Source organism: Pestalotiopsis fici (assembly GCF_000516985.1).
Source record: "Pestalotiopsis fici W106-1 unplaced genomic scaffold PFICI_Scf_2, whole genome shotgun sequence".
Taxonomy (NCBI): Eukaryota; Fungi; Ascomycota; class Sordariomycetes; order Amphisphaeriales; family Sporocadaceae; genus Pestalotiopsis; species Pestalotiopsis fici.
In genome coordinates, this window is record NW_006917092.1 from 1,116,848 (window position 1) to 1,137,920 (window position 21,073).

Below are 21,073 nucleotides of genomic sequence, written 5' to 3' on the forward strand. Positions count from 1 at the left end.
GTGCCACGCAACAGCCATCCGCCCAGATAGATTGCCAGAATATCGATGCAAATACAACACACATTATCAGCTTTTCTTTTTGAATCTACTACATAACGAGTTGAACTTAAAGGTACTATTCAAGACGATTAGCGCTTCTGATAAAGCTCTGGAGTGGGTGTTAGTCAATCATTTGGTGAAATTAGAGATAAATCGAGTAGCAGCACGCCTCGTCCAAATATAAAAGTAAAGCTAGAATATGGCACTTAAAAGATGAGACATATTGGAAACTTAGCATAAATCGGCAAATATAATTGTAATATAGAATCCGAGGCACCCTGAATGCGAACCTACTAAAGCAAAGGTGCACGTAAAGATATATGGCAGTTGTTCGACCATATAAAAGGTTGACTTTAACTAAAGTAAATAGGTGCAACTCTCATTCTAACGAATAAAAACAACAGACTCGGGACCCTCCGGCTTCACGGCTATTTCCTATAGGCAGTAAAAGGCAATTAGGTTCTTCGCAATTTATTAAACTAAACCCATATAGCTAAATCCGTTCACTTAAACTAAATACACTTACTCGCATCAAATTCCCACACATAAGGATATAAGAAAATACTAGGAAGCTAATACGCAGTCTATAAAGTAACATATCGTTTTAGCGAGATATATAGTTGCCTAGAATGTTCTATTGAATCGGCGCAAATTTAACGCTGGCTCGAAAATTTAAACATGCCACTATCATTATGAGTTCGTAAAACCTTTCTCTGGCGTTCGAAAATAGTGTTCTAGCTATCTAAGTAATATATTTCTATAATCACCAAATACCGGAATCACGCGTACATGTGATGTATTAGTTAGAAAACACTACGTATATAGCCCTTATAATATTCGACTTAATCGATCCACAAACTCTCTGGTACGATCCAGTACGAATCAGAGACATTTTAAAGATGTAGGGGATGTGTGCTTTTTATTCATTAAAAGCCTGCGTGAGTAATAAAGCCAACGATTCTTGATCCTGTGCTTAAATCATCGAATCCGAAGGTCAAACTCCACTGGAGCAGACGATTCCCACCAGGGATGACCTATTCGACTATATCAGATGGCTCTTTAACGCCTTGCTTCCACAATTCTATAAGAACAACTCATACCCTCCCCTAATCTTCTTTGCTCATATTATTCTTCTCAGTCTCGCTTATGTGAGATATCAATTTGGTATTCAAAAACAAGGTTTCGAACCACTTACTCCTCTTCTCTTCTTGGCAACGAATTATTCTTCCGTGAGATATCCTGCACCATGTCGCCTGCTGTGATCACAGTTGATCATCAGGACTCGCTCTTCCCCGTCAGCAAAAATCAAAAAGCAATAGAGGATCACGCAACTATTTCGGAAGACGATCGAAAGAGACTGCAGGCATCCGGCATTCTTGACAATGCGGTCTCTTTTAGCACGATTCCAATTGTGGGCGATGCTCCCACGAAATCGTCTGGAGATGGCATGCTTCGTACGTTTGGCCACAACCCTTGAGCATTCATCAAGGCTAAAGTTAGCATAGATCTCGAGTTTGCTGAGCACGCTCTAATAGGTAATACTGTCACACTGAAAATGAAAGATGGCACGTCTAAGATTGCTCGAGACTACCCGTTCACTTTCTACAACGGGAAGCTAAAATTAACCTACGGGCAAATAAGTGCACTCGCCGGCGACTTTTACGGCACATATGATCCCATTTGTGAAAGTCAAAGCCAGCGGGACCAGATCGCTCGGTTCATGCGCGCGTACAAAACATTGGCTAAAAATCCATCCTCTCGTCAACCACAAAAAGCAAAAGATATTCTTGCCGCGTTGCAAAAGGAGGTAAACACCGTCAATACTGCCATCGCAAGTCACCGGGACCCCTCAAAAGCTTATGCAAAGCTTCCCGACAAAAATATCAAGTTCCAACTGTTAACAGCGCTTAGGCCTTCTAATTAACCGAGTTATATCAAACTGGCGTCTCTAAATCTTAACCATTTCGGATCGGACGCAAAGACAGCCTACAATGCTGGTCATACTGCTGCCCTGCAACTCGCTCAGAAGGGGGATCTCGATAATGCCTACCGGCTGAATGCATTCGCCGATCATTTCCTCGGGGATCGCTTCTCAGCCGGCCACCTACGAACACCACAACGTATATTATCAGGTAATCCTTTCAAAAATCTATGTGCAAAAGTGAGTAGGATGACAAAATAACAATTCCACGTAATTAACATATCGATAATATATGCACGATAAAGATAATGCCATTGGACTCTATATCCAGAATCCTCGCGGCGACTCTTGGACAATATACGGAGACAAGCGTCTCGCTAATATCTTCAATAATGCCACCCTTGCATAGTGCAAAAAAGCTATCCAAGAGTCTGCTAATGAGATATATAACTGCTTTAAGAGTAAGCAAATGCCGGCACCTGAAAGCTTCGGTGTATGGAAAATTGCTCCGACACTAGCTTCGGCAAATGCTACACAAAACAATTGCCCATTGTTCGTTTGGCGTCCAGGTGAGAAGACCAACAAAAAATGGCGCAGGAAGGATATTAACGTGAGGATGAATTTGGATTTCACCAATAATTTTATATATACGGGAACAGTTTTGGATTTAATTGCAAATTCGAGGTGGAAATATCCCATAATGCTAAATCCGTGAACATATAAATAAAATTCCCTGGGGCTGAAAACTGTCACTTGTTGAATTAGTTATATTCATTAGTGGATAAGTTGTAAATGAAATTTAACTAAATAGTTGTTTTTAAAAATGTTAAAAGTATATATTCACTTAGCTTCTTATAATCTCACTCTCGTTTATCCAGATTTATTCGATTTTTAGGGTAATTACATGAGTATTTCGGTACCTAAATATAAATTGCCACAGTTATACATTGCTAATGCACGATGATAGGTAAAGAGCATGCTCGAAATCGTTAGGAAACGATCGCGAACTGGGACTTATATGCCCACGGGACGGAAACAATTTTATAATAATACAATATTAAATATGACCTAAAAATTAAAGGAATTTACTTTATTGCTTCTCATGCTATTTTGCTCGAAGGAGATCGTTTGCTCGAATAAGGCCAGTATTTATTATTGCTCGCCCTTATTACGAATATGCACCTTTGCATAAAAACAAATAAATGTGTTAGCGCTTAAGGAAGGAAGGGAGGGGCTGTAATAGTACAGAGCAACACAATTAAATAAGTGACGATACACTAGCGATATGGTGACTATACAGGTGAGGTGCGGCAGTATACGGGGGGTTGATGTTAAAGTTGAAAGCTGACTGACTAAGCTACGTACGTACGGACCGGTTATATAGTGGTAACAGCCGGTAACGTGGTCCGGGAAGGCACCATCGTTATAATTATCCCCCCCTTTTAAGCGGTGCTTCGACCCCGAAGCCAGCGTTCCCTTGGAATCAAGGCCTTGACCCGGATCACGGCTTCTGCTAGTGCGATAACAACTACGGTACCAGCCGCGCACTGGATTTACCTGATTTCAACGGGTTGCTGAGGGCATCTAGCTGCCACGCCAGGCTATACATTACGACGACTAACCATATAGTCGACTACGTACGATTAACTCCCCGACGGCGATCCCATTGCGAACTGGCTAGGATACACTATATTAGGACTGGATAGGTGACTAAAAACTCTAACTATTATATATATAGGTGATATCCCGCACTGGGAACCACCTATAACTAACGGACTAATAAATAAATTAACGGGATTGCAGATTAACGACGGGATTAGGGAATAGACGACGAACCATTATAAATACACCGGCGGACTATTGCTAATACGATAATTTATAACTAAACGACGAAAATAAAATTATATAATTATATAGAATTACGTATAATAACGATATAAAACCACGTATAACGATAATATAAAATTATAATAAATAGATTATTAGCATATATTTATCGGCATTAGCCGTATAAAGGGAAAAACCTAATAAGACGAAAACCTTTATAATGCTATTACGACGATTTAGCGTTATTTAGGCGATACGATAACGAATTGCTTTCGTTGCTATTAAGGTATTTTAATTTTTAATATATAGTGCTATTATATTTACGGCAAGGCATAATTTTCCCTTTTTTATTACGACGTATGCCGTCGGATAAAAAGGCTGATAGCTTAGGATCTTTAGTAATAATCGTCGTAGCTAAAAATAGCTGGACCCGAGCTAAATTTAATATTATAATGGTAGACGTAAAGGACGTCGGGGCTAGCGATAAAGTTAATTATACTAGCTTCGTAATAGTATAATCCGTACGTTTTTACGGCGCGGCATAATCGATCCGGTGGCGATTACGTCGGGATTTTATAATAGGCGCTAGGTTAAATAGTTCCTATAACCTAATAGCCGTCCCGATTATACCCTTATATATAATAGGTAACGTCGTAAGCTGCGTTTTTAATTTGTTTCTTAGCCGTTCCATTAGCTTTGCGTAAAAATAACGAGCGCTAGCGGCTCCCGTCCGGCGATCGTTATTTTAATCTTTTAAGGACTAAAGGTAGTTATTAAAGTCCTTAGGATGCTGCTTTAGACCCTGTTATGCAGCTTCGAGCAATTTTGTAATCGCAGCTTTATAATATCCGGTATCGCAAATTAGGCTAGCAATTTACTTAAAAAACGTAGCCTAATCGCTGGCGGTGCGTTCGGCTAGCGCTAAATCGTCGTTTTCGAGGCGCTGGATTTTACAATTTTATAAAAGTCGGTATTAGGAATCTATTTTCGAAATAGCTAAGTTAATACGGCGGCGTAGCTATTTATATTTCTTCGGAGTATTATTAAAAGCACGGCGGAGGTCGGTAAATTACTCGTCCCGTTGCCTAAAAGAAAATTTTAGTATAAATACCCTAATTAACTTTTTTAGGTTAACGTCGTAATCGCGTTTTAATCTAAAGTTATCGTTACGACGGCGGCGACGAAATAACAAAAAGGCCGCGTTTTTATTATTTTGCTGCTAAAGCTAACGGAGCTATCTTTTTAACGTAGCTAGCTATTCGGCCCTTTCGATTTGCTTTTAAAGTTTTTTTAGCTGCTATTTTATAACGACGAAAGGGTCGTTAGGCTATTGCCCTCCGGTAAGCTGCTATTTTATAGCAGCCGTATTAGTATCGGTGCTGGCCGGATTAAGTGCAGCTGCAATAGCATTACGCGTCGTACGGGAATTTTGCGAATACGCCATTTTTGTGCGCTGGAGGACGACGGGGACGGAGACGACGATATGGACGGGAGGAAACGATGCCGCAAGCCACCTATAGGAGAGCTTTTAAGATTATAACAATATAAAGCAATATAATTAAATAAATAACGATATACTGGCGATATGGTGACTATATAGGTGAGGTGCGGCAGTATACGGGGGGTTAATGTCAAAGTTGAAAGCTGACTAACTAAGCTACGTACGTACGGACCGGTTATATAGTGGTGACAGCCGGCAACGTGGTCCGGGAGGGCACCATTGTTACAAATAATTACGGCACGTAAGCATTATAACCTATTTAAGCAGCCTAAAATTTTTCGAAAATAAAAAATATAAAAAAAAAGCTAATATTACGAATATATACCTTTACATAAAAATAAATAAATATATTAGCGTTTAAAGAAAAAAAAAAGGCTTAGCACCGAAAGCCGGGAATAAGTTAAAATAAAAACCGCTATTTTTAATAATTATTAGCCAGCTGCCTAATAAAATTATAATTTTAATAATAATTTAAACGGTTAAATTATTAAAATTATTAAATTCTATTAACTCTAAAATTATAAAATCGGCTTAGCATTATAATTTAAAAAATATTAATAAAAAAATAAATAAATATATATTATAAAAAGATTTTTATATAAATAATTATTACCTTAATAATTAATTTAAGCATTTATCTTACTTATAAATAAAGCATTTAATACGCTTTAACGATTATATTTATAAATTAGTTCGATTACCCTTATTTTTAAAGATTTATTGCTTAATATTTTTTTTCGAAGCTACCGTTCCTTATTAGCATAAACCCCAACACCTTTTATATTTCAGGTTTATTCTGGAAACCCGTAATGTAGTTATTATAGCCCTCCCATGCTTTTTTTGCATATCTAAGCTTTACCCACACTGCTTTATACGTCGTTATAGCTTGCTTTTAATTGGCTTAAATAAGAATTAAGGTCGTAGCATAAATTCCAACGCGGGATCGCGCTAAAAGAGCTAAATAAGCTAAAAAATGCGAATTTAATATTAAATAAAAGGTAAAAACAATAATAACGTTAGCAGCTATTAGCTAAACCTTCTCCCTTTAATATTAATATCACCACTCCTCCTCGTTCTTAAAATCGTTTTCCATGCTAAGCCGTGCCTAATAAATATCTGGGTGGGCAGGTTTTCTTTTAGCGGGATCAGCGACTAAATAATTAGCCCTAATCTACCCGTAGCCCTTAGCCCCCTAAGCGCTGCGAACTCGAATCCTGCCCTTTACGAGCGCCGTAAATAATAACTAGCAATTTAAATAAAATAAAATAGCCCTCGTGATCGACGGTACGGTTTTTATTAAATGCTATGCACTTTAATTAATATTACATTTTATTTGTAATAGGCGAATTATTAGCTATTGCTTTAGCGTTTAACATTTTAACTTTTAACGGTGTATCCCGCGGACCCTCCTATTGCTTAACACTTACCCGCGCTCCTTCTCCGTGCTTTGCTTCTAATTTCTCTCTTTTAGGTAAAGCTTTAATCGACTTTGCAAATTAAGAAGTCCTCATAGCTTATACATATTAAGTCTTATTAAAACCGAGGTGGGAAAAACCTCATTAATAGGCTGCCACTAGCCACTTAATGGCTAGTGGTAGTGGCTTCGATTAATAACCTACATAGGCAATAATAACCTTAAAGCCTTCGAAAGCTCGGTTTTCGGATCTGCATATACTATTAGCACGCGGAACTCGGGAACTCCGCATCACAATACCCAGCATCTAAATTCATCATAACACATCTGCCTCATATTCTCCCTATAATATTTCACATAATATTTCGAAATTCACACGTATAGCTCCATTATGCCGCCACTTTTAAATCAAAAGTGCGTATTAATTACAAAATATATTCACATATCCCATTATCCCACGTTACTAATCCAAATCCCCACATCGGACGCTCAACGCGCATTCACAATTATACGCCTAGCGGAATTAATCATACATTAGCAATCGAATATAAAAAACGAGGTAAAGCCATTCGAACATACGTTTCGCGGGACACAAGAATCTAATATTAAAGTATTATCAAAGACTGTACGTATTTGCGATAGCGCGAACGCCGGCAGTAATAATCGATCTAACAAGTCCGAACGTCAGCGTCTTACAGCTTGACGTAACGGATAGCACGAGCATCTCAAACTGTCAGTCAGAGGTTAATCGCATTGCCGGCGGTCGATTGGATATTCTCATCAACAATGCGTAAGAAAGTGATCGCCGCGCTGATCTACGTCGAGCCTATGCTAATTTCTGAAAACAGCGGTCGTACACACACTCATCCAGCCCTCGACGTCTCGATTCCAAATGTCCAAAAGACATTCGAGACGAATGTCATTAGAGTAATGGCGATGGTAGCTGCATTTAGAGGGTTGCTAATTAAGGCGGAAGGGCTGATTATTGTCAGATAATACCTGTTATGTTCCCAGACCGTGGGGACATGTCTCTTTTGGTTCTATGGTACAATGGTATTATTTAATAATTAAAAGTCTCATTCGCTCGCAAGGGCCACCCGTGCATTAACCAGTGGGTTAGCGACCCACGCATTTCCGCGATAACCTAGTAGCACAACTGGTAGTGCACCGAATAAGGGGAGGTTCTGGGTTCGATCGCCAGCTACGTTATCCAGCTAAAAAGACGTAACAGAGCTAAAAGCCTATTGGAATACTAGATATCCAGCTCGCCCGTAAAGAACTACGTCCCAGCTGAGGGGGTGTGTCAGATAATACCTGTTATGTTCCCAGACCGTGGGGACATGTCTCTTTTGGTTCTATGGTACAATGGTATTATTCAACAATTATCAACATTGCCTCACTGGCAGCTGTCACGCCCTACGTGTTCGGGAGTGTCTTTAGTGCGACCAAAGGAGCCATCATAAATTATAATAGGATTTTACGGCAAGAACTACGACCCTTTAACGTATAAGTCATAGTCCTCATAATAGGTTTTATTAAAACAAGCACAAAAACCATTCATCGAACACTGCCCGAAGATTCATTTTACGACCGGGTTCGCAATTTATTTGAGAAAAGGGTCACTTATAACAAAGCAACATCCACGCTAAGCCCTGAAGAATATGCCTTAGATATAATCGAAAAGTCTTTAAAGTCAAAATGCCACCTAGTCCTCCGGCCTTAATTTAGGCGGCTTAATTAATATTAAAATAGCGGCAAAATAAAAGAGGTTTAGTGGGGTTAAATAATTTTTAGCGAGTTGCTAACCGACGCTATATGCTAGAAAACGTTTTAATTAAAGAAATTATAAAAGCTTATCCTTTAAAATCGTAAGCATTAATTAATACGATAAATTAATATTAAAAAATTAATTTAGCAATTAATTTAAGAATTATTAATTATTATCGTATATAATAATAAACTTAGATAATGCTATAATAAACGGCCTATAAAACTAATTAAACCTGTTAATTAATGCAAAATAATTAATATATTTTAGCAATTTCTTAAGGCGCTTATAAGAGAATAAACTTATTAAATTATTATTAACACTAAAAGCTGCGGCATAAAGCATAAATATAGGCAATAATTTAACATAAATTATATAAATATAATTACTTTTTTATTAAAATATTACGTAAATATTATTTGCGGGGCGCTTTATAAGGTAAGCGGCTTTAGCTAGCATATATGCACCCCGACGGTGCGCCCCTAAATTAATTCCATTACCCTAAATATCCAAATTATAAATGCTGCGGAGAAAACTAAGCTATTTTGCGTTATAATCATTTTATTAACGTATATAATCATTATAAAATAGCAAATTATAAACGCTATAAAATAAGCCATTGCTATAATCTTAGTGCGAGGCTATATTTGCTTTAATTAATGGTTTTAAATTAAAATTAGCCTACACTCTACAAATTAGTTTTACGTAATGGAATAAATGCAAGCCCTAAGCAATTCCATCCTTTTAATTTTACGGGTAAGGTCCATACATCCTAATTAATTAATGCTCTAAACTGTTTACATATAAGGTGGAAGGCGGTGTATAAAGTATACTTTATAGTGTGGATCGCTGTCTTAATAGGCTATATACCAGCTATCTTTGCTAAAACGTCTGCCCGCTAATGCAACCACCGCACGTATACACTTCCGGTAATCTGCCGGTTTATCGGGCTCTTCAACGCGACCGAGTCCGGGCCCGAACCGATATAATTAAATTCTGGACTCCCTGCTATGCTTCATGTGTATAATAAAGGGCCGGCGAAATTCTCGACAACAATAACAATTGCAATTAAACAGCAACAACCCATTCCGTGAACAAGATGCTCCACTCTTTCGGCGAAGGTATTCGCATTCAAATTATTTATCTGAGTGCCGCATCGGTAGGAACCCTCCAATAGCTCCCACGTCCAAGTAATTGCTAACACCACTCACCAGCTACTCATATATCGCATCGCCTTAATATTTTATCGCCTTTGGTTCCATCCGCTGCGCAAAGTTCCAGGTCCATGGCTAAACGCCGCTTCGTCGCTTCCCTTTCGCTATCAACACCATATCCAAGCCACATGGACTCGTCAGACTCGAGATATGCATATGCGCTACGGATCCGTCGTGCGCATTGCTCCAGATGTGCTGGCAGTTGAGGGGTCAGTCGCATGGCCGCAGATCTACCACCACCGTAGTGGCGGGAATCCCGAGTTTCTCAAAGGGAAGAACTTTTTCTTTCCTGGGGATAAAATCACCATCATTGGAGGCAACACTACCGAGGTCCATCGTCGACAGCGCCGCCATTTGGCCCATGCCTTCAGCGAGGCCGCAATATATAAGCAGGAGCCCATCATTAAAAGTTATATTGATCTTTTCATCTCGAGATTAAGAGAGCGAGCCGTGGTTGGCGAAACTTTTAATCTTGTGCACTGGCTCAATTTTACCACATTCGACATTATTGGAGATCTAGCATTTGCAAACTCGTTTGGAAGTCTCGAGTCAAGCAATTATCATCCCTGGGTCTTGGCCATATTCGAAAACGTCAAAGCCGCGAGCTATCAAGGTTTCCTCCGCGCGTACCCCATCCTATCACTACTGAACTATTTCAGGCCGGCAAAATCTCTGCAAAAAGAATTACAAAACCGAGAGTATGCCGCTGCCAAGGCGCAGGCGCGCATAAGCCAGGGAGCGGAACCCCAAGGCGGGCGACGCGATTTCATGACCTACATGCTCCGAGAGAACCGACACGGCGAAAAGGGCATATCGGACGTGGAGATCATGGCCAACAGCGGGGTGCTCGTCGGGGCGGGAAGCGAGACCACGGCGACGGCCCTATCGGGCTTTTTCTTTTACGCTGCGCAGAACCCGGCCATCTTGGATTCGCTCAAAGAGGAGGTGCGCTCGGCCTTTTCAGACGAGTCGGAGATCAGTATGCGTTCAACCGAAAAATTGGTCTACCTCAAGGCCTGCATCGAAGAAACACTGCGCGTCTACCCGCCAGCTCCGGAAATCCCAGCTCGTATATCTCTTAGCGATTATATAAATAGACACTATATCCCTGCTGGCGTGAATAATTAATTCTTTATTTGCCTATTTTAATAGCGGAAACTAATAAATAATAAACATCGATATTTATATATTTATGGGTAAGCTTCCGCAATTTAAAGCATTAAGTTAAGCCTAATTCCTTTAAACCGCAAAAATGGCTCCTTGCAACTCACCCATTATACGACTCTAAATACTAAAACGATAACAAAGCTATATTTAAACCATTTAGCCATAAGCCAAAGGACTACATTAGTAAAAACTTAGCATATATAAAATTGCGACTTATTATAGCTCGATTTTTATATAATTTTAATTATAATTTAGTTGGAAATTATAAGGCGTGGCATAAAAATTAATTATATTACGGAGTTTAAGAAAAGGGTCCGTTAATTATCTCGCTAAAGGTTAGGCCAAGTTTGCTAACGGCTTAATAAATTCTAATGGATTTTAATAGCGGTATAAGCGAAGACGATTAATTGCGGTATTTAAATATTAAGTATTAAAGTTTAGCCTATTATAATTGAATTTAAGCACGAGGCAAGCTAATTAATTGCTATTCGAATTTAGACTTATAAAATAGTTTCCATAATATCGGGTCGGTAAGGATCGGGGTATATTTTTATAATAATTATGGGTAATACGGGGCTTAAGCTATCGGAACTCGGCGGCGAGCTTTAGGCTTTAGCAGTTTGCTATTCCTCCGTTTACCGTACGCCCTTAGCTTAGCCCTAATTAAAAAATCTAATATAATTCTTTAAAATACCATGAAAGTCATTAATAAAATCTGGAGGAAATACGAAGAAATTCCGGGCAATATTTCCATTAACGTCATAAAATAAAAGCACTAACGAACCAGAAATCGGCCTTAATAACGTGCAAAAGCGAGATTTAATGCAGCCGGCGCTAGGCTTTAAGCCCTTGCTAAGCCTTATATATTAGCAATTAATTTAAAAAGCCGTATAAGGCACACTGCTATATTTTAATTTAAGTCTACGCCTTTACGTGCGCTTTATTCGACGATAATTAGGTTATTATTTATCGGCTTATCGGCTTATTTATAATCGCTGCAAAATCACTAATCCTTTTCCGTCGGCGACCGCTTAAAAAAATCCCATTTTGCATTTTATCACCGAAAAACAAGGATTATACTTATCCTCCTAACCCACTTTAGCTTAAATTATAATAATAATATATATAGCTAATTCCTTAGCATAAGAGTATGCATTCGCCATTATGTCCTTGCACTGCTTAAGCGTCTTTAATTATAACAGCCATAAAGTCAATTCTTATTATCGCCGCCGCCGTGGCAATCGACCTCGCCCTAGCTGCGCCCAAATTGCAGCACGAAGTGCGCGATATGGACGAGACTTACTATTAATTAAGGTGGTGCTTTCCTATTAGAGTTTAAACTAGTCTGGTATAGGTGTTAATTATATAATATATTAATTTATATTTTACGCCTTTTAGTTTTAATAAGGTATACGCTTATTTAGGTGGCCCTAGCTAATCCCCGGGAGGTTCCGTATATTTATTTAAATATTATGGGGTTAATCCGTATGCTTAAGCATACCCTAATATATAGGAACTATAATCTACTATTTAACACACCCCTTTAAATTTACGATTTATCGTAAATTTGGCTATATTTAAATTAAAATTGCTAATTAGCAAAATATAGCTTTTTTTAGGGCTATTTATTTTAATTACGATAAATAATATTAAATCCTATTTATTATAAAAAATTTTGCTATTTGCCTATTAGCAAGTTTTTCGTTAATTTATTTGCTATTATTTTATTTAAAAATTTATAAATAATTTTAATTTTTTTTTTAAGCTTTTTATCGTAATTAATAGTTATAAATATTTATATAACGGAGCTTTATTTTTAATAACGCGATTTTAGCGTTAATTAAATTAATAATTTGCTTATTATTATATTTAATAATAATAGTGCTATTATCCAATTATATCGATAATTTTTTTAATAATCGGCTAACGAATAATATTTTTTTAATAGCTTGCGCTAAAGCAAATAACTTAGCTTTTATAATAAAAATAATAATTATATTTTATTTATTTAATCGCTAATTAATTAATTTTCCGAATAGCTTTATAGCAAATATTTAGGTATTTTTGCGATCGATGCTATTATTGGTAAATAATGCGTTATTAGCAATTATTAAATTAAAAAATTTTCCGATTTTAAGCGAAAGTTTTTTAATATTAATTAGGTAAATTAAAGCTCGATTAATAGCTTTTTAATATATTTAGCTTAAATTATTAAAAAATCGAGCTAATTTAGCTATTATAAATGCAATATTTAATTTTATAAATATAGCCGCGAATAGCAGTAATCCGATTTTTTTTTTAATATTTTTATATTTTATAAAAAAACGCTATAATTAATCGAGGTATAAGTTTTTCGCAGCTTATTAACGTTATATAAATTTTTTTTTTATTTGCAAATTTAGCGATTTTTTTAAAATAAGCCTTTTAAAAAAACCAGATTATTTTAGATATACGATTTTTAATTATTTTTATTTTAAGGAATTATTATATTAGCTTATTATTATTAATTTTATATTTTTTTATAAAATGCTATATTAAATAATTAATAGCTTTTTTATTTTTATTTTTATATGCGATAATTATATTATTAATGTAAAAAAAGATTAGCATTTTTTTTTAATAAATGCGTAAGGCTTATATAGTATTTAAATATAACCGATTTCGGCTAAAATTTTTATAAATTTATTTTATTATAATAGCAGTAATATCCGTAATTTATAAAATGCTTTATTTAATAATAATATAGCGTTTTTTTTTCGATATTTATCCGGCATTTTTATAAATATATTTTAATTAATAAAAGCGTATATAAACGCGTTTATTACGTTATATTATATTAATTTAAGGTCGAATTTCGCTATAATCGCGATTAGGGTGCGAAATAACTTTTTAGTTAATATAGCCGCGTAGGTTTCTTAATTTTAGGATTTCGCCTATTAATTACCGCGAACGACGAATTTTGCTTTATATTTTTAGAATTTCTTATATTTATCGAATTTATATATATATACTTATATATAATTAAAATTTATTTATTTTTTATTTATAAATCTTTTTTATTAATTTTAATTTAAAATTATATATTTTTATAATTTTATAAATAATTAGCTTTTGCTTAAAGGAATAATTTGCTAAACGGATAATAATATATTTATAATATTATTTAGGGAAAGCTGGGATTTCCGTTTTATAAATTTTTACTTTTTAATAAAAAAAGCGTTTTAGCTTTGCTTTATCGTTTTAATTATTGCTTTATTTTATTTTAAAAATAGCTTTATAATTAGCTAAAAAAGCTGTTTGCTATAGGATTATTTTAGGTTTTTTTTTTAATAGCGCCGTATTCTTAATCGTAATCGCTTTTATACTATATATTAATAAGGCTAATAAAGGTATTTATAATAAAGTTTAAAAGGTAAATTTTACGGTAATAAAAGGGTATTATTTATTTTTTTTATTTAGCGCTACTTTTTTATTTTTTTAATTATTATTTTTTTTTTAATCGTTTTAATTATTATTTAATAAAATATCTTTTGCGGCGGTATTTTTATTTTTTAGTTTTTATAAAATTTTATTTTTAAATATTGCGTAATTAATTACGAAATCGGCGATAAGCTAGGTATTAATATTTAAAAGCTTATTTTTAAATATATCCTATTTTCCGTCGTATAATTCTTTTTTGTTTATAATTATATTTTTCGTATTAATTAATTTATTTTAATTAAAAATTTAAATTTTGTAAATATTAGATAACTTATATCCGATTAAATATTCTATTTATGCCTTAGGTATTAATCGCTATAAACGGCCGAATTTTTATTATACCGTTAACGTTATTACGTACGCTTTATATCCGAATATTTTAAAATAAATTTAATTAGGTTTATAGCTTAAATTTAAAACTTTTTTTGCTTTTGCAATTATTTTATAAAATCTTATATATAATATGCGCTATCGGGAATTATAATTCGGCGTACGATTATATAAATATACCGCGGTTTTGCCGATTTCGGGCTAAAATTAATAAAAAAGTTTTACGCTAATATGCATTACCCGTTTTTTTTTTTAATTATACCTTTTAAGCGTTTAGCAGTTTTATTTTAGGCTTATATATATAATGCTAAAGGCTCGAATTTAATATATTTATTTTCGAAATATTTTTTTATTACCTATTTAATTTTTATAATTTTGTTATCGTATTCGATAATTTTAATTTTAATATTATATTAGGTTTTTATTATATTTAGAAACGATTAGAAAGCGTTAATTAATGCAACCGTAGTTTTTTTTATAAAATAATAATTTTATATATATTCTATTTGCCGATAGGTAATTAGCATTTAGGATATATAGTTTTCGATCCTTTTAGTATAATTATAGAAATTTATAGCTAATCGTTCGTTATAATTTTTATTAATTAGCCGTAGCGCTTACCGTAATTAGCGCGTAATCTTTATAAATACGCAGGCTTTATATTTTATTATAATTAATCTTTTATTTTTTACCCTTTAAAATAAATAAATAAGGTATTCGAAAACTGCCGGGCTTAAATATTTTATTTTATAATATTATTATATAGCTTCCTTAATTAATAATAGCCTTTTTATTTATATTATATATTTTTTTTAATAAATAGTAAATAACGCTAAAAATAATTCGTAAGGTTTATATTTAAAGATATATTATCTATATCGGTTTTAAAATATATTAATTAAAAATTTATTTTTTTTGCGTAATATTATAAGGTCGTTTTTATTATCCTAATAATATCTTTATTTTTATAATTAACGGAATAATACTAATATAATTAGCAGCTTAGGATAATAGGCTATATTATTTAATAATAATATTTTAAATCCGAGTTATATAATTATTATACCGTATTTATAAATAAATAATTTCCGGTCGCCTAATTAGATAAAATCGTAATTAAAAGCTTGCCTATAGTTAATAAGCTTTTTTTTTATATTTATAATTAAAATCGTTATCGCTAAATTTAAAATAATTAAATAGCGTAAAAAATAATTTTTTATAAATATTATAAAATTATTTTATACGTTTATTATTAATTATCCGTTTTATTAATTTATATTAATCGGGAGTAATTTTTCCTTAATTATTTATAATATATTAATTCGGCTGGTTTTAATCCTTTTTATATTATAAACCTATTTTTATAAATTAAAGTCTTTTTTAAAAGCTTTATTTATTTATGCTTATATTTTATTTTTAAGGACGAAACCTGGATAGGCTTTTTTTAAGAATACGTAAAAATATAAATCAAAAGCGTAAAAAAGGTGGCAAATAAGGTATTTAATATTTTTTTATTTTTTATTATAGGTAATTCGTCTACTTTTTCTTTTATATAAATTAACCGTATTTAATCGGGAAAGTATTTAATTTTTAATAAAATAAGCGTTTTTATTTTATCCGTTTTAAAGCTATTTTTTAGCTTTATTAGCGTAAATTATAAAAGCGCTTTTTTTAATTTTTAGCTTAATCGGCTATTAAATGCTTAAGCTTTTACGAAAGTTATTGCTTATTACCCGATATTTTAAATTTTTATTTAAAATATTTTATTTTTTATAAATTTAATAAAAAGCAGCCTATTATAATATAATTAAAATAATTGCATTTAAAAAATTTATAGCCTAAACCGAATTATTTTATATTTTAATTATTTGCTTTATTTAGGTTTTCGCTATAATTATTTTTTATTTATTAACCTAATTAGTAGTTTTTTTTAATATTTTCGGAGGTTTAAAAGCTTTTAAATATTATTTTTTTTATTTTTTTTTTATTATTTATAGCTAATTTGCTATAGTAAGCCTTTAGATTTTTATATTATTTATATAAAGGCTTATTAATTAAATAATACGTAAAAAAGAAATTTAGAGAAATCGTTATAATTATTTATTTTATAATTTTTTTAATCGCCGTATATTATTTAGCGTATATAGCCTTTTTTATTTTATAGTAATTATAATCGAAATTAAATAATTTCTAATTTTTTTAATAAAATCCGTAATTATTTATTCCCCGTCTTTTTTATTTTATATAATCGGATTATCGTTTATATTTGCAGCTTCGAAGGTAATAGCCGCGGTTTTTATATATTTAATTTTTTTTATATCCGGTTTAATTAGGGTTTTAATTAAAGTTATTTTATTTTTAAAGTAATTAATTAGTCCGGTAATTTATACCTAAATTTAAAACGTATATTTTTAATTATTTTAATCGGAGGTTATTTTTAACGATGCCGTTAGGCCGATTCCGGCTTTTTTCGTGGTTATTATTTTTATAGCTTCGGCGGAGGTATTAAAATTTTTAATTATTAATTAAAATAATGCTTTTTTATTAGAGTTTAAACTAATTTAATATAAGTATTAATTATATAATATATTAATTTATATTTTACGCTTTTTAGTTTTAATAAAGTATATGCTTATTTAAATAGCCCCGGCTAATCCCCGGAAGGTTCCGTATATCTATTTAAATATTATAGGGTTGATCCGTGTGCTCAAGCACACCCCAGTATATGGGAACCATAATCCACCATCTGACACTTATTTATATTTGGGCCCTGCTGTGCTAGTCGGCGACTGGGTAGACCCCATAATTAATAGCAACGGCAAGGGATTTCCCCGGCTCGTCGAAGCGCCCGCGGTGCAACCGGCGATAGCGGATCCTATTTGTTAGATGGTGGGTTATGGTTCCCATATACTGGGGTGTGCTTGAGCATACGGATTAATATTATAGTATTTAGATAAATATACGGGACCTTCCGGGGATTAGCCGGGGCTACCTAAATAAGCGTATATTTTATTAAAATTAAAAAACGTAAAATATAAATTAATATATTATATAATTAATATTTATATTAAATTAATTTAAATTTTAATAGGAAAATATTATTTTAATTAATAATTAAAAGTTTTAATGCCTTTGCTAAAGCTATAAAAATAATAATTATAAAAGAAGCCGGAATCGGCCTAACGGTATTATTAAAAATAACCTCCGATTAGAATAATTAGGAATATGCGTTTTAGATCTAGGTATAAATTGCCGGATTAATTAATTACCTTAAAAATAAAATAATTTTAATTAAAACTTTAATCGAACCGGATATTAAAAAAACTAAATATATAAAAACCGCGGTAGCGACCCTCAAAGCTATAAACGAAGGCGACGATCCGAATATTTAAAATAAAAAAAATAGGAAATAGATAATAACGGATTTTATTAAAAAAGGTTAGAAATCGTTTAATTTCGATTATAACTATTATAAAATAAAGGAGGCTATATATGCTAAATAATATACGGCGATTAAAAAAATTACGAAATAAATAATTATTACGATTTTTTTAAATTTTTTTTTTACGTATTATTTAATTAACGAGCCTTTATATAAATAATACGAGAATTTAAGGATTTATTATAGTAAATTAGCTATAAATAATAAAAAAAAAGTAAAAAAATAATATTTCGAAGTTTTTAAGCCTTTAAAAATATTAAAAAAAGCTATAAATTAAGTTAATAAATAAAAAATAGTTATAGCAAAAGCCTAAATAAAGCAAATAATTAAAATATAAAATAATTCGGTTTAGGCTATAAATTTTTTAAATATAGTTATTTTAATTATATTATAATAAGCCGCTTTTTATTAAATTTATAAAAAATAAAGCATTTTAAATAAAAATTTAAAATATCGGGTAATAAGCAATAACTTCCGTAAAAGCTTAAGCATTTAATAACCGATTAGGCTAAAAATTAAAAAAGGCGCTTTCGTAATTTACGCTAATAAAGCTAAAAAATAGCCTTAAAACGGATAAAATAAAAACGCTTATTTTATTAAAAATTAAATGCTTTCCCGATTAAATACGGCTAATTTACGTAAAAAAAAAAATAAACGAATTACCTATAATAAAAGGCAAAAAAATATTAAATACCTTATTTGCCACCTTTTTTACGCTTTTGATTTATATTTTTACGTATTTTTAAAAAAAGCCTATCCAGGTTTTATCTTTAAAAATAAAATATAAGCACGAGTAAATAAAGCCTTTAAAAAAAACCCTAATTTATAAAAGCAGGTTCGCAATATAAAAAAAATTAAAACCAGCCGAATTAATATATTACGAATAATTAAAAAAAAATTGCTTCCGATTAATACGGATTAATAAAACGGACGATTAATAGCAAACGTATAAAATAATTTTATAATATTTACAAAAAACTACTTTTTACGCTATTTAATTATCTTAAATTTAGCAATAATAATTTTAATTATAAATATAAAAGCAAAATTTATTAATTATAAATAAGCTTTTAATTACGATTTTATTTAATTAGACGACCGGAAATTACCTATTTACGGGTACGGCATAATAATTATATAATTCGGATTTAAAATATTATTATTAAATAATATAGCCTATTATCTTAGGCTGCTAATTATATTAATATTACTCCGTTAATTATAAAAATAAAAATATTATTAAAATAATAAAAACGACCTTATAATATTACGCAAAAAAAATAAATCTTTAATTAGTATATTCTAAAACCGATATAGATAATACGTTTTCGAATATAAACCTTACGAATTACCTTTAGCGTTATTTGCTATTTACCGAAAAAGATATATAATATAAATAAAAAGGCTATTATTAATTAGGGAAGCTATACGATAGCATTATAAAATAAGATATTTAGGCCCGGCAGTTTTTAAATATTTTATTTACTTATTTTAAAAGGTAAAAATTAAAAAACTAATTATAATAAAATATAAAGCCTGCGTATTTGCAAAAATTACGCGTTAACCACGGCAAACGCCACGATTAATTAATAAAAATTATAGCAAGCGATTAGCTATTAACTTTTATAACTATACTAAAAAAATTAAAAACTATACGTCCTAAATGCTAATTACCTATCGGTAAATAGGATATATATAAAATTATTATTTTACGGAAAAAACTACTATTATATTAATTAACGCTTTCCGATTATTTTTAGGCATAATAAAAATTTAATATAATATTAAAATTAAAATTATTAAATACGATAATAAAATTATAAAAATTAAATAAATAATCGGAAAATATTTTAAAAATAAATATATTAAATTCGAGCCTTTAGTATTATATATATAAGCCTAAAATAAAACTGCTAAACGCTTAAAGGGTATAATTAAAAAAAAAGAACGTATAATGCGTATTAGCGCAAAACTCCTTTATTAACTCTAATTTAAAATCGGCAAAACCGCGGTATACCTATATAATCGTATGCCGAATTATAATTCCCGATAGCGTATATTATATATAAAATTTTATAAAATAGTTATAAAAGCAAAAAAAGTCCTAAATTTAAATTATAAGCCTAATTAAACCTATTTTAAAGCTTTCGGATATAAAGCGTATATAATAACGCTAATAATATAATAAAAATTCGGCCGCTTATAGCGATTAATATTTAAGGCATAAATAGAATATTTTATTAAATATAAGTTATTTAATATTTATAAAATTTAGATTTTTAATTAAAATAAATTAATTAATACGAGAAATATAATTATAAACGAAAAGGAATTATGCGATAAAAAATAGGATATATTTAAAAATAAGCTTTTAAATGCTAATATTTAGCTTATCGCTAATTTCGTAATTAATTACGTAATATTTAAAAACGAAATTTTATAAAAATTAAAAAATAAAGATACCGCCGTAAAAAATATCCTATTAAGCAATAATTAAAACGATTAAAAAAAAAATAATAACTAAAAAAATAAAAAAATAGCGCTAAATAAAAGGGATAAATAATACCCTTTTATTACCGCGAAATTTGCCTTTTAGACTTTATTATAAACACTTTTATTAGCTTTATTAATATATAATATAAAGGCGATTACGATTAAAAATACGGCGTTATTAGCAAAAGGATTTAAAATAGTTTTATAGTAAATAGTTTTCTTAGCTAATTATAAAGCTATTCCTAAAATAAGATAAAGTAATAATTAAAATGATAAGGCGAAGCTAAAACGCTTTTTTCGTTAAAAGGTAAAAATTTATAAAACGGAAATCCTAGCTTTTTTTAAATAATATTATAAATTATATTATTATCCGTTTAGCAAATTATTTTTTTTAAGCAAAAGCTAATTATTTATAAAATTATAAAAATATACGATTTTAAACTAAGATTAATAAAAAAGATTTACGAATAAAAAGTA

General features: G+C 31.3%; 2 protein-coding genes across 2 annotated transcripts; both read left to right on the top strand.

The window, feature by feature from the left end:
• Positions 1-1,285: 1,285 nt before the first annotated feature.
• On the top strand, positions 1,286-1,963 carry PFICI_02534 (uncharacterized protein; the record flags this gene model as incomplete). Its single annotated transcript, XM_007831115.1, has 2 exons — positions 1,286-1,493; positions 1,545-1,963. 2 exons carry the CDS (start codon positions 1,286-1,288, stop codon positions 1,961-1,963), a joined length of 627 nt encoding a protein of 208 aa, XP_007829306.1.
• Positions 1,964-9,569: 7,606 nt separating this feature from the next.
• PFICI_02535 (uncharacterized protein) lies at positions 9,570-10,812 on the top strand (the record flags this gene model as incomplete). The annotated part of the gene is made up of 2 exons (XM_007831116.1): positions 9,570-9,629; positions 9,685-10,812. The coding sequence occupies 2 exons, from the start codon at positions 9,570-9,572 to the stop codon at positions 10,810-10,812; spliced, it is 1,188 nt and encodes a 395-aa protein (XP_007829307.1).
• Between the last annotated feature and the right edge of the window lie 10,261 nt (positions 10,813-21,073).